The 25,352-nt window shown below is 37.2% G+C and overlaps 1 protein-coding gene and 2 long non-coding RNA genes across 10 annotated transcripts; 2 read left to right on the top strand and 1 right to left on the bottom strand.

Annotated features, from left to right (window-relative positions):
* The first annotated feature begins 81 nt into the window (after positions 1-81).
* Positions 82-21,259, top strand: LOC136237921 (uncharacterized). Its single transcript, XR_010692640.1, has 3 exons — positions 82-168; positions 20,794-20,862; positions 20,914-21,259. It is a non-coding gene; the product is annotated as an uncharacterized lncRNA (long non-coding RNA).
* LOC136237919 (uncharacterized) lies at positions 5,782-24,429 on the bottom strand. 8 transcript variants are annotated; one of them, XM_066028182.1, is made up of 12 exons: positions 24,146-24,411; positions 21,520-21,656; positions 21,166-21,245; positions 17,405-17,485; positions 17,315-17,355; positions 16,984-17,047; positions 13,961-14,040; positions 13,066-13,140; positions 12,661-12,744; positions 11,308-11,366; positions 9,503-9,645; positions 5,782-8,923 (listed from the first exon to the last, which is right to left on the bottom strand). In XM_066028182.1, exon 12 carries the CDS (start codon positions 7,597-7,599, stop codon positions 5,998-6,000), a length of 1,602 nt encoding a protein of 533 aa, XP_065884254.1. In that variant the 5' UTR covers positions 7,600-8,923; positions 9,503-9,645; positions 11,308-11,366; positions 12,661-12,744; positions 13,066-13,140; positions 13,961-14,040; positions 16,984-17,047; positions 17,315-17,355; positions 17,405-17,485; positions 21,166-21,245; positions 21,520-21,656; positions 24,146-24,411; the 3' UTR covers positions 5,782-5,997. The 8 variants fall into 8 exon arrangements, with proteins under 8 accessions (XP_065884254.1, XP_065884255.1, XP_065884252.1 ...); XM_066028183.1 differs by lacking the exon at positions 17,315-17,355 and having other exon boundaries at positions 5,782-8,689; positions 8,801-8,923; XM_066028180.1 differs by lacking the exon at positions 17,315-17,355 and having other exon boundaries at positions 24,146-24,240; positions 24,289-24,391.
* LOC136237920 (uncharacterized) lies at positions 24,216-25,302 on the top strand. The gene is made up of 3 exons (XR_010692639.1): positions 24,216-24,307; positions 24,366-24,395; positions 25,093-25,302. It is a non-coding gene; the product is annotated as an uncharacterized lncRNA (long non-coding RNA).
* Positions 25,303-25,352: the final 50 nt, after the last annotated feature.

The following is a 25,352-nucleotide window of genomic DNA, read 5'->3' as shown; positions in this document are numbered from 1 at the left end:
CGGAGAAACACCAAGATTTACAGGAAATTTATCGCGTCCAAACCATCCACGACCCCTCGCTGGCAGGCGCTTAAATGTGGGTGTGGTTATGGTGATGACGTGGTTGTCATGGTACTCAACTAGAGAAGCCGAGAAGCTTCAGCACATCAAGCAATAACGAGCAATGAGGTGAGGTGTCACATAATTTACTAAGTTCGGAGGGCTAGCAGTGAAAATAGTTGGTCTGGCGCGCTCGGTCTAGCCGGCTGGCTTGCAGACTGACTAGAAGATATTATCCTTGAAACGTTTAGATATCCGCATGCAAATCCGCACAATATTGCTCGAGAAAATATTAGTTAAGGCGATAGCGCCATATAGAGTAGAGGCTGGTATTGTGGGACAGGGGGTAATATGGGTCGCATAGCTTAAAACCAGTTGAGCAGGTTAAATCCTGCAGATTTAGGAGTAAAGAGATAGTACCTATTCAGATCATCACAGATAGTAATTATAAGTCAACCACAAAGCTAATTATGGGATGATATAGCTCCTTAAATGTACTACATCATATTGGCATACTGTCGATGATTCTCTTTGTACCACTCACTATGTAGTTAAGAGTACAAAGGTGTAAAGTAGACATATGAAGTCAACTAATCTTTTCCGACTGTCTACAGTGTCCCTGCTACCCTTTACATATGAAATCTACCGTAATTAAATATGAAATAGTCAACTTTCAAGCACAGCGTCTCATAATACCCCCATATGTCTCATAATACACACATCTACAGTGTTCCAGAAAAATTATCATGCAGACCACCACAAAGCAGGAAATTTTTTGAATTTTTAGGTTAATGTAGTTTATGGGTACACTTTTCCATAGTATTAGTGTGAAATACCAGGGTTACAGTTTTAGGTAACTTCAATGCTTTGAAGTTAAGTGTCTCATAACTACCACCACTACTCTAATCTGTAATCGATAAGCGCCGTGTGGTGTTAATAACCACTAGTCTAAAGTCTATTGTAAAACGAGAAGTAATTTGCGAGGCACAACACCTTTGGTGAACAGTTTTAGGTGATGAGATTGGTTCATCCTACACATTAGTGAAACATAGTCAGCGCTGCACTTTTTGTGATTGCATGATTATGATTAAATACGGGTAAAGGCAAAGCCTGTATACCCGATCAATGTATTGACGTTATACAGCAGTAAATCTATCTAACAGCGACTTAAAAGTGTTAATTTAAGTACTTTCTACAACAGAGTTAGGTAAACTTCCAATCATTAATGACTCGTGTGTCATGAAGGTCTATTAGTTTTAGGTGAAATATTGTAGTGCAGCAACGCATATATAGCAGAGCATAAAATGCACCATCCAAAAATTGCGTGTAAGATTCCAAATGTCACCAGAGTTTTTGCAAAGGTACCAGATTCCAAGTTTCAAAATTTACATGCAGTGGCTACCCATATATTAACACTTTATGCACTCCAGGCTAATTGGATCACTGGCGATGCCAGAAATGCAGGTTATAGTTGTGCTATTGCCTGTACAAATGTGTACAGTGCTCATGAGACTAAAATTGTAAGACAGCACGCGAGATAATTTACAAGAAATATTCGGAAGATTGATTCTTGACCAAGATTCCAGATTCCATCTTGGGACCTCAAGTAATTTGTGTTGGATTCATCCCTCACTCTGATAAAGGCTTAAAACAGTAGGAGCTTGAATGGAAGTTCAGTACAATGGTTGCTAACAGATTTGTTGTGATACACTGTATGTGTACATGGGTGTGAAAGTGTAAAGGGGAAGTTGAAACACCCAACAACATACCTAGCATGTCTTTTATAACCAACAGGAAGATGATATTGCAGTTTTTTGTGTGTGGGCACATACCAGTCAATTAATGGTTTCATGATTTCACTACTTGCCAGTTATGCAGCAGGCACCTTTGGCTCCTGAGTACATTTGTTTGTGCCACTATTTTGTGGGGCTTTGTTAGGTCCTTATACTATACCTTATTTTTACAAGAACTTGTATAACACTACCCATTTCCACATATGCATTCCATCATAAAATGATAATTTATTTTGAACAGGTTAATACACCATTTGAACTTATTTACTTTAATTTTTGACTCATGCAGTTTGGTCAAGTTGAGATGGCTCCTCTAGATTGAAAGATTTCTTGTTGACTGCAACTTTTCAGCTGTGAGGTTTTTAAGTTGTACAGGTCTATTGATATGTAGGATTGCTTCCAAGCGGAAGTTAGAAATGATATAGACATGATATAGACGTGTTGCGACCTAGGGCGTGGCACTCTATAAAATCATGTGCGCACAATAAGACGCCATTTTTTTAGGGCAAAATATGTATGCACTCTATGCTAGGAAAATGGTTTAAATGTTATTGCGTGTCACAACCTCTCTATAAGTGTTACGGAAAAAATTCAGTACTCATATTAAGTACTTATTAGTTATTCAATGGTCGCACTTGCAACAAACGCAAGGTTCTTATTGATAAGAGTTGGCAGGTTTCCAATTCTCTATGAAGCCAGACTAGCAGAATCTGTTTTCCATGTTTTAGCTCTCTTTGACAATTATTGGGTTTAAGGTTATAGTATATTTTTAAAAGCGTGGGTGGAACAAATTACAGAACCTGCTCTAAAGGATTTAAATAATTTCACCAACTAGCAATACAACTATTTGTACATACTGCAGAACAACAAGTGTTCTTGGGTGTGTGGTGCATGATAGTGCGATGTTTTTCAAAAACGCACTGCCAAAAACCAGACTAACAGCATAGATATACAGACAAGTACCTGGGATTGGAATCATCTCATGTGAGCCTATTGACTTCAATACAAATGTGTTCGCCGGATCATTGTTACCCCCTTTGAAAAGGGCAGGATAGTGAAATACGTCATTCACATATGTGAGTGTTTGTTTAGTTGTTGATAAACCTTCCTCATGAAAGAGGGTGGTTAATTAGCAGTAGGGCCTAGTTTGTAGGTGTCTCTTGGTGTGGCTGGCCAATACGTAGCCACCATTATTGAAGGAACCAGACTTATAACACACGGCAACTAACTATTAATGTTTTAGGAAGTAGTCACAAGAGTAAAACTAGTCTTCTGTGTGATAAATTCGAAGATATTGCTACTTCCACAATGATCCGGCACGAAAAACCAGATGATTCCAATCCTGGGTACTTGTCTGTATATCTATGCTAACAGATTACTGAATCCCTATAATTTTGACAAAGCAACTAAAATATCTAGGTACTGTGGAAGCGATATTTTAAGTTACTGTTTGTGAAGACATTAATATTATTAAAGTTTCTTTAAGTGAAACAAGCTCTTTGAAGGCTTATATCTCTGTCACTGGGAAGAAATACGCCAAAAACGCTTCCACAGGACCTAATAAATTTAATGTACAGTATCAACATGCTCCAGAACTGCCCATAGAGCCTACAGCTCTTGCTACATTTGGAGTTGGGAAAACATGATAGTGACAGCTGGAGCTGAGCAATGTAGGAGCTGGCTTACCTGTCTTGCTACAACAACTTGTAGTGTTCCACCTGCCTCAAACTACACTGTAGCAACATAAAATATTAAACCTTTCATGCAGCTAGACTCAGAAGACTGGTTTATTGGCCTTCTCAAAAAGTATCAATAGGCATTCAAAAATTACCTGTTACTATACTGTAACCTTAACTACAAGCACCTATAGTATTCCACCTACACAGTTACTACACACATGATCCCCTAAGAATACAAGAGCAATATAAATGAGGTTGACCAGATGAATATACTGAACAGTGCACTTTCGAATTTTAAACTTCACTGATAGCTTGCTTCTACTTTACATACAAATAAATGCACTCGCAGTGTCAGCATGCATCCTCCTCCACTTGTCTTCCATGGTACAGGTGGTTCTGGTATATGAATTGTTAAATTTCTTTTTTTTTCCCATAGTACTTGCTTGCAAGCTTTGAAGGTTTGTATACATGATTTTTGTATAGGACTTTTCTTATGATACACTGCCACAGCTGCTATAACTTTCTTTATACATCTTTCAGTTTGTCACAGCATTTCTAGTTGCATCAGAGTGAAGTTCACATATCAATGTTCTCTTACAATTACACATGTGGTGTGATGTACATGCACGACTATTTCTTATATAGTTTCTTCCTTCCTGTACTCTTATGCTTTTTTATGTTAATTGAATTTACAAAATCATATTCAGCTTTAGTAAAGGATTCAACTCAGTGAAGAGACCAGTAAGACGTTAAGTTATTGTCACAGTGCCGCTATTCAAAAAATACACTATATGTCCACTATTTGTATATAGCCTGGGGTTGAAACTTGTTGTATTGTAATTTGAACAGGCATATAACATGTTAGTACAGCATGAATGTTTTTAAACTAATTATGTTGCCGGAATCATTTTGGTCAAGATTTTAGCCAGTGCAAAAGTTTGATAAATCCAATTACAGGCAACACACAATTGTGGCTCAAGTAAATTGGTCTAGACCAGTGATGGGAGCGTAATGTTTGTAACAAAACTGTAAAGCGCCAATCGAAAAACATGATCCATCAATAAATGTGCCAGAATTACATTACCACAACTTTGATAGGTCACATTTCTGGTGACTTCCTGTATTGCAAAGATTCCTAAATTCATGTACTTGTTACAACACTGGTCAGTGATCACATGCAGTGGATAGTTATTAAAGAATCCTGCATGGGTATTTTCATGCAAGGCTGTGTAAGCATACTAATACTGTTTAAATAAATTCTTTGAAATGCGTACTGACATCACTCTTTACTTCAAACTTTCTATTATACAGAAAGCCGTTGACCAATGTTGTTTATCAATCATTAAACCAATCAAACAGAGCCTTCTCGTGATTTTGTAGCTGTAGGCTTGTGCTTTAAAAACTGCCTAGTATGCTTGTGAGCCCTTTTCCAAAATGTAGATAAAGCCTATAATGCTCAAAATTATGCTCATTGGGTCTAAAATATACTCTTCAGAAATTGTATTTTGATTGCTTTTCATTGCGCAACTTCAGTAATGCTGCATAAGAGATAATGGTGTAATAACGTGAGGGTGTTTATAGAATTGTACATAATGTCTGGCTTTGCACAATCAAGAATCCTTTCCATATGCATGATATAATTATTATATCACTGATATGTATGTATACATGCAGTGATAGGACTGCCAACACTGCATTATGTGGCACTGTGGCATACTACTGGTACATTGTATCTATAACTAAGAGCCCTTGCATGCATTGTGTTTGGGATCATAACCCATGCACTGAATATGGAAGTAATTATACAGTTAAGGTCAGTGGTAGAAATGAAACTTTACCTCATGGGGGAACCCAAGGGTATTTAGAGGTCAAGGATCTAAGAAATCTAAACACTATGATACATGCTTTTGACTGGATTTGAAACTTTAAACACCTTCAAGTTGTGTATATAATCAAGTGTAGTTAGAAACTGTACCATGCATGTGTCAGATTGCTAGCTACTATAACACATGCTAATTTTACAATTGTGTTAACAACAAGATAGTGGACACGATTATGCAAACTTTGCATGAATCATAAATAAGACGAAGTGTGATCTATACAACATCATGTACTCCATTCTGCGTGCTACATTATCGTACAGCCATTCTCATACTGTATAAGCAAGCTTGTGTTGTTCGTGTGGCAATTTCCTCTGACGTCGACCTTGTGGTTTACTTTTCATAATTGACAAATGCGCATTGCAAAGCATGCTGGTTTAGTTTTCAGGATTACAGTAATGCAAACATGATACCTTGCATATATTAAAATATTTATACTGCATGCATTTTGCAAGTGTACAACAAAAGTGAAAATACAAGGATATACAAGTTTACAATAGCAATAAAATCAGATGCAGTAATGAGTACTTGTGTTAATTTTGCATACATTAGTACTATTTAAAAAAAACAAAAAAAAACCATAACTAATGCATGTGTGCATTTGTACTAATTACGCACTGTTAGGTATCTTTTATTGTGACGTGTCTGTGATCTGCAGTAAACACAGCAGGATAGTACAATTCCTATGCATAATGCTAATCCTGCTGTTGCAGCAACAGCAAATGAAATATGTACTTTACAATCACTTAATGATGTTTCGCTGGCCTTAGATGTGTCAACAGTAGGTGTACTTGCATTCAACTCCGGTACAGTAGTAGGTGGTACTGAGGTAGTTGTGTCTCCAGTCACTGCATCTGTTGGTGGACTAGAAGTCCCTTGATTTGAAGAAGTGGATGCTCTTGTAGATGTCCCCTGAGATACAGATGCACCTGATTTATAATAAACTGTTGGCACACTATGGCTAGGCGATGCTGTAGTCTTAGGTGATGCTATTGTCTCTAAATCTGGATTGGTTACCAACTCAGCAGCGAATCGCAATATGTATTTGTTATTGTTAAATGACGTCACCTCTGCTGCTAGCAAATTGGGAGTACCCCTAAGTCCAGTGATGGTAGAAATGTTTACCAAGTCACCTGGTATAGAGGTGCTCATAGGTATTGGTCGTATATTAAGGTCATTGAGCAATACAAAACTTGATATTTCATTTTTGCCTGGCTCATGAAAACACACGATCTCCAAATCTGATTCATTAACAGGGATGATAACTGCACCATCAGGTAATAGTTGTTTATCAGTTGGACTTGCTGGGAAGCTAGTAATAGGTAAGGATTTGGCATACCCTCTTTCATTTGTGATATTCGACACAATCAGTACGTCTTGATTCAGTTCATCCCAGTGTTTTGTCATCACGGCCAGCTGTGGCTGACCAGCGGTGTTGCTCACAGTCACCTGTTGAACTGGTGCTGGACCAATCACAAAAAAGTCACCACTGTCAATTTGATGTAAGTATTGGTCGCCACTTGCACAGTTTATGACAACCTGGCCTTTGGTATTGTTAACATCTGTGAAACAATTGGAAGGATGGCAGGTACAATTTGCTGGTAATTCGTACGAATCTTCAAACCGGCCATTTAGTAGGTTATATGACCACAAAACGCCATAGTCCTGATCAAATATTACCATAAATACGTATGGTCGTTGTTCATCATCGATGTACAGCGAGACAGCAAACTCATCTGGAACATTCAGCGTTTTAGGATCTTGCATCTGATGTTGTAGCTTCAGTATTCTTAATGGTGTAGTACACTTGTGTCGTATTTTCCTCCCAAGGCGATGCGTGTAAGCACAAGCTTCTGGCAGTGAGTTCCAGTAAACGGCTGTGATATACACCGATCCCTCCAATTCGAAATAGCGGAGCTCGTCTGGTCGCTTCTCGAGATGAGTTGTAGCTAAGATTCTGCTTGAGCCCGCGTTGCCGTGAGTTTCAAGTAACGTTAGGGTCCCGTTGCTTGGTAGAATTATCATCGTGTGTTCTGATACAACACCGTAACGAGTGCCATCATCACTCTCCATGTCAGTGTAAATTAGTGAAACTGAAAACTGTACTTGCTGTGCAGGCACACCTCCTTCGCTAACCACATCACTCCTAGCGATCGTTATGTACAATAGTACTAAAATTGCTTGTAATTTGCCGTGTGCCGTGTTCATCGCTCTCCTTTGTCGTCCTATGGTTGTACAGTCGTTTACTTCACTATTGAACTAGCTACCTGCCTAGCACCTACAAATGCACTCCATTGGGTTTTAACTGGTGACATGTAGCCATGTAGCGAAAATCATGCATGATGTAATGAATTACGTGCAGTGAGTAGCTATATAAATGCATGCACCCTATAGCTAAATATTTACGCGGGTGTTATTTTAGCGGACATCATCTCAAGCTGCAATTTTCGCGTACATTTTTTTTGCACTACTCATACCAGTGCAGTAAATATCAAAAAGTTATTCACCATTATATGTGAAGATGGATATTTAATCCTTCTCTTATTACCCTTTTATGCATGTCTATATACTGACAGGAAAGGGCGACCTATTGTGTATAGTCTAATTATGTTATGCATGTGTGAACTGGTTTGAATCCTGGATTTTTTTCCGACAATCTTTTTGCACTTGCATTTGGTTACAATGATTCCAATGGTCTTACCAAGAGTTCATAATATACTACTATATTATGAACTCTTGGTCTTACAACATGTAGTTTTGCACTTTATGATATTCTTATTTTACAATCAAAGTGTCATGTGGATGTAGAGGTGCACTGATATGACTTTTAGCCTATAACCAATATAAAATAATATTATGTATATCTGTATCTGCTGCTTATCTACATGTGTCACTGATCTGATACCAATATGCAAAAACAAGACCGATATAACCAATAACTGATAGGATTATTGGTACACCTCTATGTGGATATTGATTTTATGAAGTACTGCAAGTCATGGTATGTAGTCAAATCATAGAACAAGCACTGTTCATACTAACACATAACATACTTAGTACTAATGGCCTCCATAACACATGCATGATTTGTATTTACTTGGTTAATCACTGCAGCTAAATATATGTATATTATTAGGCTAGTCTTTTATAACTAACCAAAAAGTATGTAAATGGCAGCTTCCACAAGGAGTGATAATACTTGTGCAATGTGCATCTGGTTTAACTTGTTAGTATCAAAGCTTTGGTGGCATCCAAATGTTATGAGACCAAACGAAACTTCAAACCATTTGTCTCAACCCTAAAATGCATGCATGTGTGTACCAAAAACACACAAACAATATTAGGCACATGAATATTATAACCATAATTATACTATACCAAAGCACAGCTGTAACTACTATTTACACACATTTACACTGCTGGTGTTTGCCATGGCCTGATTTTGCTTGCCTCCGAGATGGACGTGTGCACAGCATCAACTGATCAGGTCCAGCCAGACATTAGGTCAGCTGACATGTAGTGCCTCCAACCACTAGAACAAGTAACAAAAGGAGAATAATGGGAAAAATACCCAGCAAAGCCACACTAAGTAGTTTGTGGTTTTCATATCCTATACAGTCAGCACTTTTGTTGATTTTCATTGCCTGAAGTATTACCTGACAATCACCACATAATTTCAACTCCTCTACACATATCCACAGCATAATGCTGTGAATGCTGTGATAGTGTAATGCTGTGATACCATAGAATGCTCATAGGGGTACAAAATTGGACAACATGATCATTGAATTGTTGGATATTGCACATGCAATATAATTGCAGAAATAGAGAATGCAGTGTGAATGAAACCCATTGCTAAGGGTATCTACAGGTATAGATAGACATTCTTTACCACAAGTTCTTCAAAGCTATCACCTAGATGATGTCGTAATTAACAATGAGTTTATCGACTAATTGTCAAGTAATACTTTAAGCCCATAAGTGCCATGCCACTTATACGCTTCTGATCACTGCATTGCATACCAATTACCAAGTTGCTATACTATATGGAGGAATGGTGCACAGAAATACTTTTCAGTGTACTCACATTTTATCACACAAAAACACTCACCCCTTATTTTTGAGACCATTGTTTCTGTGATCTCCATATGTGTTGTAGACCTCAAGAAGGATAAGCCGAACCTCTTCAATTTAATACACAACAGGAAATTTTCTCCATGTAAGGTAGCAAAAATGAAAACCACAATTCATCACCTGTGTACACAAAAATAACAACTCAGCTGTTCTTCAAAAAATATTAATTAATTAATGATAATACATATGACTATGATATCATCCATGATCTAAATATGCAACAAATTACATCTATTTACATTCAATTCTTTTTTTTCCTACTTACATGCAATGGACATATAGCTACCTAGCCTATATCAACATCCTCTTCGCTGCATCATGGACATGAATGACTGCATGCATACTGTACAGTGCAGCTATTATAAGAGATGAGTTTTTACATCAGCAATAGACACACAGCAGTTGTAAATTGCACTGTTTACACAAAAAGTAGCTTTGTAATAGCTGGCCAGTGTATGGCCTGGAATATGAGACAATTGAACAAAGTTGAGCTAGTAACCGTGCTGTAAAGTCTTAATAAAATAAATAACCTGGCCCAGGTTTCAATTTCACATTTGACGTTCCTAAACTGTGTCAGCTTTATTTAGCACAATAGCCATTGAATTACAAGCTCATTCAAAGAAAGCAAATAAAAGATTGAGGTACAACTTGCCTGCTGACAGTATTTTCCATGCCTTGCCAACTATTAGTATAAGGTGTGTGCTAGTTCTGAACCATGCAAGGCTGCACTTTGACCCCTACAGTGCTCCTAAAATACACTGTACTTAACACTGAACCTCAGTGATGTAGCAAAGGGTGGACATGAGTGGGCATTTGCCCAACCATCGCAGTTTCTTTCCCAACCATCATCAACTTTTTCCCAGCCATCATAAGTAGCTGGCTCAATATTAGTTGTACACTACACTAGATCTGGGCAGCGCACAAACAACTCTGTGATGGTCTATAATAGCGCACATATCACATTGTTGAGCAATGAATACAAACAGGTACGACAAAGCATGTAATGGATAGAGTCCTTGTCACACCTCCAGTGGACACATGTGAACACAGTTTGAATTTTTAAGATGGAGTTGAAGTACTGTGTCACAGTGCTACTCAAGTATAGATATTAAATGTCTGAGTCAGTTGGATTGCACCTGCAAGAGACTTCATTCCCATGATGTTTTAGTTGTCAAGCGTATAGTCTACTACGGAGAGTGCTGTACACCCAAGGCACATACACCGCCAACTGATGAAGTCGAGTGGAAAAGAAGCAAATTCTCTTCTAGAATGACGATACACTCGATATATTCCATGGAAGTTGACTGAAACGGAATGAAGAGAGGTCAAGTCATTGTGAAGTGTCATGTGCATACCACACATCTGTTTATGCAGTTACAAAATCTATGCAAGGCATACATTTGCATAAGTCAGTGAGACCATGGTTTTCACTGTCTAAAAAGAATGTTAACCACAATAAGCAAGTAAATCACATTTTCTCACACACCTGCCCATATTGCTTATCTATAATAGCCATGTTAAAGCAATAAAAACTTTCATAGCTACACTGAGCAGTACATATTTGTACAGTCACTATAGTAACAGAAAGCTTCATAACAATTTACTATCATAAATCACATAGTCTAATAATCCCAAACAGGAAATGGACATTCCTACTTTTAAAAAGTGCCTTTTATGTAGTATCATACACTGTACACATGTATCCCAGCAGAATGCTGGCACACATCCACACATGTGCATTGCAATACATTAGTGTTGTAGCAAGTAAGTGTATGGACTTACCAACTGGTCAGGTACAACAGTTCACAGATTATTTCAAACAGAGGTATCCTGCTGGGACACTACATACAAAATTGTTGCATAATAACACAATCATTGCTACTTGTTTGTGTAGGGCTAAATACACTGTATAAATAAGTACACAATTATGTAGTTAAGGAAATCGACCACCAAACTATAATATGGAATGTTTGCCACATTGTAGGCTGCAAAGGAGTGGGTGCTTAGTGGAAACAAGAACATATGAATAGAAACTCCACAGTACTGGTGAATACTCTTGATGTGGTTTGGAAGACTCAACAATGTATGACACAAGCAAAAGATAAGAACATGGTATCTTATACAGCTTTGTAACTTCTCATTGAGAACTGTATGAATATAACATCTTATGGTCCTTATGGACTGCTATCAGTTAAGAGGCCGCTGTGTGGAGTAACCAGACCTGGGCAAGCCAGGGCATTGCCTAGGCATCAAGCCACTTTGCCCTACCTCAGTTACCCAAGGAGGTGGGTTGAATTCACTGATGAACAATCACTTAACTTATAATATACAAGAATAGCTAACACAACTTACTGTGTGTACACTTCGCCAATGCTTTCTTTCTGGCTGGCCAGCGGTAACCGGGTTTCCCCCCTGGGTTTTTACTGTAAGTTATTCGATTGTGGTATTAATGGCGAATGAAAAGCAATAAATAGACATTAGTACAAATAAAACACGGTCAGCATCGTGACAAAGAATTAAAGACAGAATTTTTTTTATACAGATAGGGATAGTGTGTCTTTGTGTTTGTGGTGAAGTGTGGACTGTGTGAAGAAAACTTGAATTAAGGAAATTTGGGAAGCCATTCAAGCTGTGTGTATGGATACTGGGGCTTAGACTGATAGTTCAGGTGGCATTTATTTCTTTTTTTCTGTTTGTAGACTGATTATCTCCAGTTTAAAGTCATCACGTGATGCAGGTAGTCTACTATAAGCGCTCTGTACTTTTATTCAAATTCCCTGCTAGTCTGGTATTAAGACACCGCTGTATGTATGTGATAAGAAGACAATAGCTAGCTAGCGATCGCAATTAGTAAGGTTATTATCTTGCATACAGTTAGTGTAGGTAGAGTATATATGTAGGTTTGATGCACAACACATTTTAAAATGTCTGTTGATGTCCATGTGAAGATGGACATGTGTATGTGTGTTGCAGATAGTAGAATGGCTTGCCTGCCCAGTGCCCGGGCATGGCAATAAGTCTGGCCCCTTTATAACTAGCACATGTGTAAAGTTGTTCTAAAATACAATGTATTAGCTGGCTAAAAACTTATAAAAATGGCCTAATCAAATACCACAGCTAATCAGATTACTGCACCTGTAATTGGCCAACACACTTCCTGACACAGCAGCAAATAGTGTCTTCTTCCAATTGTGACTGGCACAGTGAGGTCCTGACAGGCTATAAAAATAATAAAACAAAATTGATATCATTCTCATGTTTTGTATTGCACAATCCCGTAGTTTTACATGAACAGTAAACAGCTGAGTAAAGCATAGGAAATGTATGAGATAAATACTGGTGGCTATCTCTCAACATAGAAGATAAATTAAGAAATGTAGAAACCACTTAACAGCAGGTATTTGTCTACATTGTAAAAATGTATTACATGACATTTCTAGTGTCTGATTTCTGATTTACCACCCCATTCAAACTGACGTGCTTGGAATATCTTCTGAAACTATTTGAGCATATAAATCAATATTGGTCACTGAGGCATACCTTCCTGAAAGTCCTTAATACTTTGTAGTGCTTCAGCTCGGTGGGCCTCTGTCTTGCTTGGACAAGAGATTTTTGCTGTGCAAGAGATATAGATACACGTTTACTATGTTTGATTAAACCTCCTTATAAACTGTAAGCATAGCTCTAACTCTAATTCTATCAAACAAAATGTTTCCCCAAGACTAGGATGGTTGTTTCCCAAAAGTTAAAGATTAATTATGAGTCAAATTACATCTGCATGGGGGCAGATGTAACACAAAGTCCCCCAGGCCTCAGTTGTACTTGATACATGGAAACAGTTTTAGAGAATTATTCCTACAGTTTACCCAAGCCCTCGTTTTAAAAATACATATAACTTATGTTACACAGACCATCTCTCTATGCAAAATGATGTCACAAACATAAAATGGCCGCCAATAGTGGGGGGGGGACTTTAATATTTTAAAGTACAGACGCTATAGAGAAAAAAAATTGATCGATCATTATACAGCAGATTTCAGCCAAGACAGAAGATACAGAGTTCTAACTAACAGGTACGGTTATAAATAATATAAAGACGAACTTACACTATTGTCAAAATCTACGATCAAAAAGCTTCCAAGAGATTTATTGTAATGTCTTATAACCATATCCGTTGGCTGTAGCTCTGTCATTTTTTTTCTTGGCTGAAATGTGACTGATCAAAAATTTTTCTCCATAGGCATCTGTATTAAAGTCTCCCCACTATTGGATGCCATTTTACGTTTGTGACGTCATTTTGGATAGAGGTCATACATCTACTGGAGCTATCAAGCTCATAAATACGCTATAAACCCCTTATCAAAAAAACATTTTTGATATGAGTTAAGGCTTCAGTGTTTGGCAAATCTGCCTCCCAAACTTGTGCAATTCTTACTGATTGGTCCAGCCTTCTACTTCCCTAGTTTATCTTCTTCACTTCATCACCAACACTGGGTAGCTGACCAAACTCAAAATCTGGAAACATAATCAGTAATAATTATGGAATTATAGAATGACACTAAATGTAACCAAGAGTAACTAAATACTAAGCAGGTATAGTCATTCTTTACCCCACAAGTTAATGTGTTACATTCTTCGGAACAATCACCTAGTTGATATGTTTAATAACAATGAGTTTATCAACTAATATGCTTCAATCACCTTAGAACCCAAATGCTAAGCTGCTTATGGACTCCTGATCACCACATTTTATACCAATGATAATTCATGAATTACCAATTACTTGTTAAAACTGATTGTTGTTATATGGTGGAATGGTGCACAGAAATACCTTTCTGTGTGTTCTGTGTGTTTGTATTCCATTAAGGACATGACAAATTAATCATGGATGCGGCAGGTCAGGCAACCCAAAAATACATGTAAATCACACGATCTCTTAAAAAGATTGCTAATATAGCTGTAGACTTTTAAAATTGTGCAAGCAGTAACAGGTGTAGTAGCAAATGAGAAGGAATGGAGTTCCATCACTTTATTCCGGAAGGACTTTAGCTTTTGCACCTGTCAAGATTGAGACTCTAATAGAGCAGTCATATAAACAGTCAGTTACAGCTGAAATGATTTACATTTTTATTTTTTGACCTGCCAGGTCACTTCTAGAGGGCAAACAATCCATGAAACATATGATTAATTTGGTATGGCCTAACTTTTGGCCAAAACAAGTTGAGACCACTGTTTCTGTGATCTTATGATATAGATCTCAAGTAGAATATGCTAAACGTCTTTCTTTATAATAATTAGCACACAACCTGGGAGACAGTAAGAGGATTTAATTTCTCTGAGGTCTTAAACTAGCAAGAGATAGAGAAGCTACCTAGCCTTCTTCAACAACCTTTTCGTTGCATCATGGCTATTTATAAGAAAGGAGTTATGCAAAGAGGATGGGATTAAATTACATCAGCAATAACATCAGGAGCTTATAAGCACCCGTTTGTTTTTATTTCATTTATTTATTAAGACTTTACAGCACAAGTGCTGAAGGTGTGTAGGACATCTGGTCCTACAGAGTTGTTACAGAAAGTATAAGGTGGAGAAAGGAGGAAAAATCTATGACTGGACCTGGGCAGCCTTGAACCTGCAGGCATCCGATTAACTATAACAGACATGAATAATGCCTTGCTATGCAGTGATTCTTAGTACATAAAATATATGTCAGCTCAAATACATGTTTCTACATTTCTGGCTTTCCTGGCAAACGTTGTCGTCATCTGGTTGTGTATATATAATCCTAGTGATTTGAATAGTTTATAAGCCCAACTAGAAAGGAGAAAATAGATATAAAGCATATTGAGTACTCCATATTCCCCTCAGTACACATCAGCACAAATAATCAACAATAAAGTCATTAGTCTAGGCTGTTCACTGGTGGTTTTTCAATACAAAAGAAGGGTAATTTATGGTATGATGCAAGCATGCTAAAGAATTTGACCTCATCCACACACATCCAAATGCCACACACAGGTTTCAAAAAATGAATGAACAAACATACTTTCCCACACACTTGTCCATACTTTGCTACTAATGTACAGTAACAAGGATGTGTTCATCTCTATAGTAACAGAAAACTTCACAGCAGTTTACTGTCATGAATCACATGGTATGGTACATACCTTCTTGTGCACATTCTCAAAATAAAATGTCACAAAAGAAGAAACTGACATTCCTACTTTCTAAAAAGTGCCTTTTCCATGCATGCATCCTAGCAGAATGCCGGAAGACTTCCATTCATATGTTGTACTGTATAGTACAAAAACTATGGCAGTAAAACGTTTGGAAAAAACCCACTATTTGCAAAATTGACGAAAAAAACTTTGGCGAATGGGGCTTCGCCTGAAAATTTTTAGCTACCACGTACTGTACCGCCCAAATGCAACATCACTACACATGAGTGCGGATGATTAACAACTAACCAATTAAGGGATGTGGGAGCCACTTCAATTGCATGTCTTTATCCCTTACATTGAGAGATGACGACTCATGATGAAAATGGCTACCACACCCCTTAATTAGCAAGTCTTTTAATTGCTTGCACTTGCATGTAGTGACATTGCATTCGAGTGGTACATAGCGTAAGCATCGTTCGCTCGTTCTTGTAATGTTGAGAGCAATGTTTGGATTTTCATGAACTCTTATGGGGACAATGAACATAGCAACAATCCAAGGGAATGCTTGGAAATGCCCACGATATCTGTCACGATACTTCGATACCCATCCTTTCAACATGGCTAACCTGCTCATGTGATTGCTAAAAATAATTGGTGGATAAAACTTTGGTAATTGTAATGCTATTCGCCAAATTCACTAAACTTTTTTACTGCCAAAGTTTTTTACTATATGGTATGTAAGTGTATGCGCTTACCAACTGGTCTCAATAGTTACAGATTATTTCAAACAGAGGGGATACTATACATACAAACTGTTACATAATAACACAATCACTGCTACTTGTTGTGTAGGGCTAAATACACTGTATAAATAAGTACACAATTATGTAGTTAAGGAAATCGACCACCAAACTATAACATGGAATGTTTGCCACACTGTGGGCTACAGGTGCTTAGTGAAAACATTGTTCTTTAAAGAGCATATGAATATACTGACCAGCACTTTAGGAAGAAAAACCAAACTCTACACTATCTACAGTATTGGTGAATACTATTGATGTGGTTTGGAAGACTCAACAATGTATAAAACAAGCAAAAGATAAGAACATGGTATCTAATACAGCTTTGTAACTTCTCATTGAGAACTGTCTGAATATAGTATCAGTTGCCTGGGGAAAGAGGCCCCTGTACCCCATTACATGCATAAAGTTGTTCTAAATACAACGTATTAGCTGGCTAAAAACTTAAACACACATCACAACTAATCAGATTACTTCTGACCAACACAGTTCCTTACTCAGCAGCAAATAGTGTCTTCCAATTGTGACTGGTACAGTGAGGTCCTGCAAAGTCTAAACAGGCTATAAAATAATAAAACAAATCTCATGTTTTGTATTGCACAATCCCTTAACAAGGTTTACACAAAGTTCATTGTTTTACATGGACAGTAAACAGCTGAGTAAAGTATAGGAAATGTATGAGATAGAATACTGACTCCACCAGGGGACTATTCCAAAAATAGAAAACAAAAAAAAAATGTAGGAGCCACATACAGTGGGTATTTGTCTATTCAAGTACATTGTAAAAAATTATTACATGACATTTCTAGTATTCAATTTCTGATTTACCATTCATTCAAACTGACATGCTTGGGTTTTTATTGAATCTTCTAAAATTGTTCAAGCATTTAAATCAATGTATGCCCACTGCAGGCATACCTTCCTTGGAAGTTCTCTATCCCTGTAGTGCTTCAGCTGATGGGTCCGCTGTCAGTGACTCCAGCTTGAATATGAGTTTTGCTGTGCAAGAGATAGATTAGATACATGTATTAGAACAGATACAATATCCATCGGGTATTCTTACTATGTTCAATAAAAACTTCCTTATAAGTATAGCTCTAACCCTAATTCTATTAAACAAAATGATTCCCAAGACTAAGAGATGCTTGTTTCCCAAAAGTTAAAGAATAATTATGAGTCAAATTACATCTGCAAGGGGTCAGATGCCCTAAGCTGCATCTGACACGTGGAAACATTTTAGAGACTTACTACAACAGTTCACCTAAGACCTCATTCTTTTCAATACACTTATGTTACACAGACCATCTCTACTGGAACTATCAAACTTGTAATACACCATATCCTTTTATCAAACCATTTTGATATGAGTGAAGGCTTTTAATATCCCCATGCATTTAGTGTTTGGCAAAATCTGTTCAGACATATGTTAACATGAAAAGGTTGATGTTCCAATATTAAAGACATCCACTTGATTTTTAACGTGTTATGGGAACTCAGAGATCTAAAATTTTCTTTAATGTTAATTCACCTCCAACATGCAGTACATTCTTACTGACTGGTCCAGACCACCCAGTAACGCTAGGTAGCTGACCAAACCATGATAGAAACGCAAAGTTATGACTCTTATGAAGTAATGTGATGTGAAAAACATTTTCTTCTTGTTAACAGTCTTTGTTAGCAATACAGTAGGATCTTCCCTATAATGCATTAAGCTTAATTTTACTGCAATGTAGAATTTCTCTGTTTCAAAGGTAAAAATGGACTGAGCCAGACCGTCAAGATTTTTAGGAGGTTTTCTAGTGTGTCCTTAATCCAAAGCTGTTCAAGAAAGGTTGCACTATACAGTGACTTTAAAGAGTGATACTAAGATGAATTAACACTAAAAGGAATGATGAATTATGTATTGAGTGACATGTATTATACATACGGTAGAGAAGTTACTTTTATGGGGTAAGGATTAATAAACCTTTGCCTTGAGCGGCTATATTAGCCTCCATTTTCTGTACATATACATGGTGATGCTTTAACTACGTATAATGAACAGAACACATGAAAATAATTATATTACGTTTTAATGTACAGTGAGGACCTCTCCTAGCAAACTCAAAATCTGCCACTGAATTACCACTGATCATTATGCACATTGTATAAGCTTCACTGATAATAGCAGGAGAGTACCTGCACTTCAGAAGTGCTTTCATTACTATTGAAGGAGGACATCAACCCCAGCACAAATGGGCCAAATACCAAACTTCTATGGAGAGGTTCCAGTATAATAAAGAAGTAGGTTGATATTCAGAGCAGTTCATCATCTACAAGTTTACCAAGAAATAAATGACTTAAGTCCAATTCTTTATTAGCCTCCTGTATAATAGCTACGTAAACAAGGAAATCTTTTATGATATATATTTCACTAAAGAAATTCTCTGTGCAGTAGGTACTGTATAGCTAGAAAGTTTGAGTGATGAAATGTCCACAAACTTTGTGAAGGATGATGGCTCCACAAAAATACTACTGTAGGTTACACATATTACCATTAATTGATTGCTCCTGGTAAAAAAATGTGAAATTTGCTATTTTACACATTCCGTGAAAATTTCAGTTATAATTTAACTGTGTGCATGCACACAGCATGCAACTATGTATCAGTATCGACAAGCACACAGGCCTTTGCTCACACCAATAACTGGTCAGGGTATAGCCAATATGAGGCCTGGAATAAACTGTAGTGTGAGCCAATGAACCAAGTTGAGTTAGTAAGCTATCCTAGGCTTCAATTTTACATTGTAAGGTTCCCAAACTGTGTCAGAGTTATTTAGTGTAATTTCAAAACATTAATAGAGGGAATTACAAGTTCAGTGCTACAAGAAATGACTTATGTTCAAGGCTGAATGACTTATGTCCAAGACTTATAAACAAGGCTGAATGAGGTACAACAAATCTGCTGACAGTAGATGTACTTTCCCTAGACTTAGTATAGGATTTCTTCTAAAGGTTAAGATTGGAATACTACATGAATCAGTATTGGGATAGTACGAAATTGAGATACTCTAGTACAGCGATCACCTAACTACTCTAATAGAACATTCAGTGGAACCGTATAAGTTGGTGTCTGCTATGCAATTTATTCTATCTGTCTCCATTAGCAGATAATCAAGTATGTGAGTCTATTTTAAATGCCACAATTTACTGATGTATCTACTTGTACAGTATCTTAATGTTGCCATAGGAGTAGTATCCTATTCAAGCACACGTGTACCAAAAAAAATGTTCTCAGATTCAATCTCATAAGGGGCATGCCCCAGACCAGTATGCTTATGTTTCATACACTTAAGTAGATAATCATTTTAAAATATTTCCTAAAGTTCCCCCTCCTTTGCAGTACTGTACTCCGTCCCTGCCATAATAAAACATCTCCACATTTATGTGTGTGTCCTAGTGGCATCCACATAGTATACATGTCTTACAGTTTAGCTTAAAAGCTAGTACACACTATATTATAAGGTGTGTGCTAGTACCGAGTCATGCAAGGTTGTACTTTGACCCCTACAGTTCTTAACTAGCATTTAAGTTCTAAAATACACTGTGTACTTAATACTGAACCCTTTTACAATAATGTATAACTCAACAAAACAGTAGAAAACCCCAGGAAGTACCTTAGTAACAACCAGTTGGTAAGTCCATACACTTACTTGCTACAAGATCCAATGTGCCAAGTAATGGAAGTGCTCCAGCATTCTGCTGGAATGCATCTATGCATACATAAAAGGCACTTTTAAAAGTAGAAAGTCCATTTCCTGTTTGGGACATTTTATTTTGAGGATGCACAAGCAGACTCTGTGATTTATGACAATAAACTGCTGTGTAGCTTTCTGTGACCAACACATCCTTGTAAGGTATAAATATGTGCAATGTACTGCTCTGTATGGCTATGAAAGTATTTATTGAGTTAACATAGCTGTTACACATAAGTAACAAAGTATGGACAGGTGTGTAAGAAAGTGTAATTTACTTGTTTATTCATTCTTTTTTGAAACCTCTTAAAGTACTGTGCATGTGGACGAGGTCGAATTCTTGCATCAACCATAAATTACCCTTCTTTACATATTGAAAAAAACTGAACAATAACAACAAACAGAAAAAATGCTGATGGCATACATAGCCTAGACTTGGTGACTGCTATTGTGTTATAATTTGATTTTCAAAGTGAAAACCACACAAATAATTGCTTAAGGGCAGATAGGGGGGTGATTTTTGTGTTACATCAACTTTTATGTCTGTTGTTCTCCTTTTTTTAATAAACTTAGGTAAGATTGCTAGGGATACACAACCAGGTGATGATCATTGACTCTGTGTTTGCAAGGAAAGTCAGAAAGGTAGGACCATACGTTCAATAACTAACATATATTTTACACATTATTGTTCAGGCAGCAGTGAAGCAGTACTGTCAACAAGCAAAATACATAGTGTCTAATACAGTGTTGCAACTTCTCATTGAGAACTGTCTGAATATATAGTAACATCTTATGGTCGATATGTACTGCTATCAGTTGTCTAGGGAAAGAGGCCACAGTACCCCTCTATATAACAAGTACATGTTCTAAAAACAGCTGGTCTCATTATATGACAATAGTTACTACTACAGAGAAACAACAGAAACAAACATCAAACTACTGTACCTGTAACTGACCAACACTTCCTGACTCAGCAACAAATAGTGTCTTCCAATTGTGACTGGTACAGTGAGGTCCAGTAAAGGCTATAAAAATAATAAAACAAATTTGATATCATTCTAATGTTTTGTATTGCACAATACCCTAACAAGGTTTATACAAAGTTCATAGTTTTACATGGACAGTAAACAGCTCAGCAAAGTATAGGAAATGTATGAGATAAAATACTGGTGGAGTCAGGGGGAACATCTCAAAAATAGAAAAATAAAAAAATGTAGAAGCCACTTACAGTGGGTATTTGTTTATTCAAGTACCAGTACATTGTAAAATTTACTACATGACATCTAGTGTTCAATTTACCATATTTATTGAATCTTCTGAAATTGTTTGAACATTTGAATCAATATAAGCCAACTGTGGCATATCTTCCTTGGCAGTTCTCTATCCCTGCAGTCCTTCAGCTGATGGGGCCACTGTCAGTGACTCCAAGACTTTTGCTATGCAAGAGATAGATTAGATACATGTATTATAACAGATACAATATCCATCAGGTGTTCTTACTATGTTCAATAAAAACCTCCTTATAAATATAGCTCTAACTCTAATTCTATTAAAAAAGATGATTCCCCAAGGCTAACATGCTTGTTTCCCAAAATTTAAAGAATAATTATGAGTCAAATTACATCTGCAAGGGGGCAGATGCCCTAAGCTACACCTGACACATGGAACAGTTTAGAGACTTACTAGGTACAGTTCACCAGACACAGTTCACCTTCTTTTAAATACACTAATGTTACACAGAACATCTCTACTGGAGCTATCAAGCTTGTAATACACCATAACCTTTTATCAAACTATTTTGATATGAGTTAAGGCTTTTAAAAATATCCTATGCATTTAGTGTTTGGCAAAATCTGTTCAGACATATGTTAACATGAAAACTTTGCTGTTCCAATATTAAAGACATCCACAAACAGTTTGATACTAACGTGTTATGGGAACTCAAGAGATCTAAAATTTTCTTCACATCCAGTAAAGTACAACCATTAATGTTAATTCACCTCCAACATGTAGTACAAACATGTGAATTCTTACTGATTGTTCCTCAATGCATTTCAAGATTTTTTTCCTTCTCATTATGGAGGTTTTCTATTGTGACCTTAATTCGGAGTTGTTCAGGGGTATGTATAAGGTAGAAAAGAGGTAGGGATGAATGATCTTTGCCTTGAGCTGTATTAGCTTCTCGACACACCCCATCATGCTGCATTTTACATATACACATGTGTGGTGGTGCTTTAACAGAACACACGAAATATTATATGTCTTGATGTACAATGGGACCTCTCCTAACAAACTCAAATCTGCCACTGATCATTATACAAATTGTGTATGATACACTAACTATAAGCTTCACTACTAATAGCGGGAGAGCATCTGCACTTCACAAGTGCCTTGAAAGAGCACAAATGGGTTAAATATTTTTGGTCCCATACTGCTATATAGAGATTCCAGTGTAATAAAGAAGTACCTAACCTGGGTTGATATTCACAGAAACATTGCATTCACCATCTACAAGCTTGTCAAACGAATAGGGAAATCCTTTATGATATGACTCGTCGAAAACAATTCTGTGCAGTAGGTACTGTATAGCCAGAAATTTCTGTGAGAGAGGACAACTTCATGAAAATACTATCATAGGTGACATGTATTACCACTGATTACATGTATCACCATTGTTCCTGAATAAAAAAAACGTGAAATTAGATTTTTTGCACCTTTTTGTGAAAAATTTGTCCCTCAAAAATGTCCGGCTAGTGTGATATGCTGTGTCCAGACTTATGTAGCCAGACCCTTTTCCCGCAAAGCACTCATCAACTATGAGCATGCTTCAGAGACAGTAATCTCTAATTGTGTGAACCAAAAGATCTGCAAACATTTCACAATCCTCTGTTATTAAATATACATTTGTGACTTGATATAACAAATTAAAATAATTCTACTGATCAGCACAAGATGCTATATACACTGCCTGGCTAACAACGTTCATGTCAACAACTTCAAGTCACCGGGTCTCCTTAAACTTTGGTAGGTACTGTATAGCGAGTTTTTTTAGGGAAAATATTTCTCAGATAGCGACCACCCTAACAATGTGAGGAGGAAAATCAAGCCATGAAAATTTCTCACTTGGAAAATCTTGCTATATGGTATATAAAAGCCCACATAGTACCCCTACTGAAGTGACCGAGACAGTGCTATTGGCTTCAGTTTGTCTGCAAGGTGTAGCCAGTTAGTGAGTTCACCTGAGCCCTCACTTCTTGTTAATATCTCTTGTTATATGGGCCAGCTGCCCAAACATTTAGTAGTGCTGTAAAGCCTTTAAACACCGGAACTGTCTATAAAAAAAGCACTTTGATATGGATAAGAATAAGTGAGTTATGAGGCTTTAAAAATATCCCATACATTTAGTATAGACGCAGACATGTTTAAAACAAGAAAAAAATACTTGTTCCAGGACAAAACCATCAGGTGAACATAAAAGACTATAGCTGATGATCACCCCATCACCTGTCACTCTTATGGGAACACCACAGCTATACATCCCTGGAAAACCTATCTAAAATGGCAATACATTGTAGCAGCTGCTATGTTTAATTAAGGTGTTCTGAAAAGTCATATATGGCTCTATTTTCAGTGAAAACTTTTTTTTGCAAAATTCAGATTGCACACACGTATGAAGTTTTTAGCCACACCTCAATAGGATATACAGTGGAACCTGTCTAAAGCGAGGTGGCTGCCTATACTCAACATCCTTCATAAAGCAACCACAGCTAGGACACAAATTGAACTTTGACTTTTATATGAAGGTTCCAGGGACTTGCATACTCGGGTGCAGTTACACTTCAGTACACCACTTACATAACAGACATGAATAATACAGGATGGCCAACAAGAGCCAGCTTACTGTGGGGACAACATTAACACTTACCAGTTGACTAGGCTGGTTAGCTACAAAGCCTGTGAGTAGCTTACATTAAAACTTGTCCTTTAATCGTAAATACAGATCACGTGCAATTGCAAGTGCTGAGCTTTAATTAGAATTGCACAAAACCAGGGCGGTTACAAGCTTACCTATACCATACAGACAACTGTGAGTACCATTATTTTGTATGAAGTTAGTTCATAGGGACGTCTGTTATCCTTGGTAGGTTGGTCCTCAAGGGATCCGACGCGTTCACGTGAGCCATAAGTTTATTTTTACTGTATGTGAACAGGTTTCACTGGATGAGTAATTATAATACACGACCAATTAAAGACTTTCGTCACGTGACCAAGGCAACTAATTACCAGGGAAGAGAATCAGGGAGAGCTAGAATATGAATTTTTGATAGCACTTTGTGTCAGCCCTCTTGTTCCTAATCTGGCGTGGCCGCCCCTTCACTAGCAGGAAGGGTCTGGTGACTCTAGCACTAAGCACTTATATTGAAAACTGCATCCAATCATATTGCTTACCTACTCATTTACTGACGTGAATATCTGTTACATGCAGCAGACTATGGCTTCTGTCATGCTCTCCTGAGACATTGATCTCCAGGATAAATTTCGTAGATAAGACGTCCACAAAATCTTGGAAAATTTATATCCCATGAAAACTTCTTGCCTTATGGCATTTGTAGGTGCACTTATAGGTAGAATATGTTTTCAGATTCCGGACACTACATAATAACGGACTGCATCTAATTCCGGACACTGCTACCCATGCTCTGTAGTTACATTGGGTATCTATTTGCAGTGTGGGTGGGAGGCGACACCTAATTGTCTAGCTAATAATCACGCATGATGCAGCACTATAGTGTCAACAAGTGTAACTCATTAGGGACTTATCTCACTGTAAAAGTGTTTATTAAATAAGTTAAGGAAACGGTCGTTGTACAGATTGGAGTGAGCTGGCAGACCTAAGAAGATTGATTTAGCTAATTGAAGCAAAGAAAACAATAGCTGTGACATTTAGAGCTGGAGCCTACAGAAAACTTTATAGAATTGCAGTCAACCCTGCATGTGATTAGCTACTAATGCACTTGTGATTTGATTTTTGTAGTAGCTACTAATACCAAGAGTATAAAATGTGTCATTGATGACTTCAAATGCCATAACATACCATTTACCAAAGCTATGCACTGGAATTTGTGCATTTT

Source organism: Dysidea avara, chromosome 11 (assembly GCF_963678975.1).
Source record: "Dysidea avara chromosome 11, odDysAvar1.4, whole genome shotgun sequence".
NCBI lineage: Eukaryota > Metazoa > Porifera > Demospongiae > Dictyoceratida > Dysideidae > Dysidea > Dysidea avara.
Note: the sequence above shows the minus strand (reverse complement) of the source record. Positions and strands in the feature narration are given on the sequence as shown.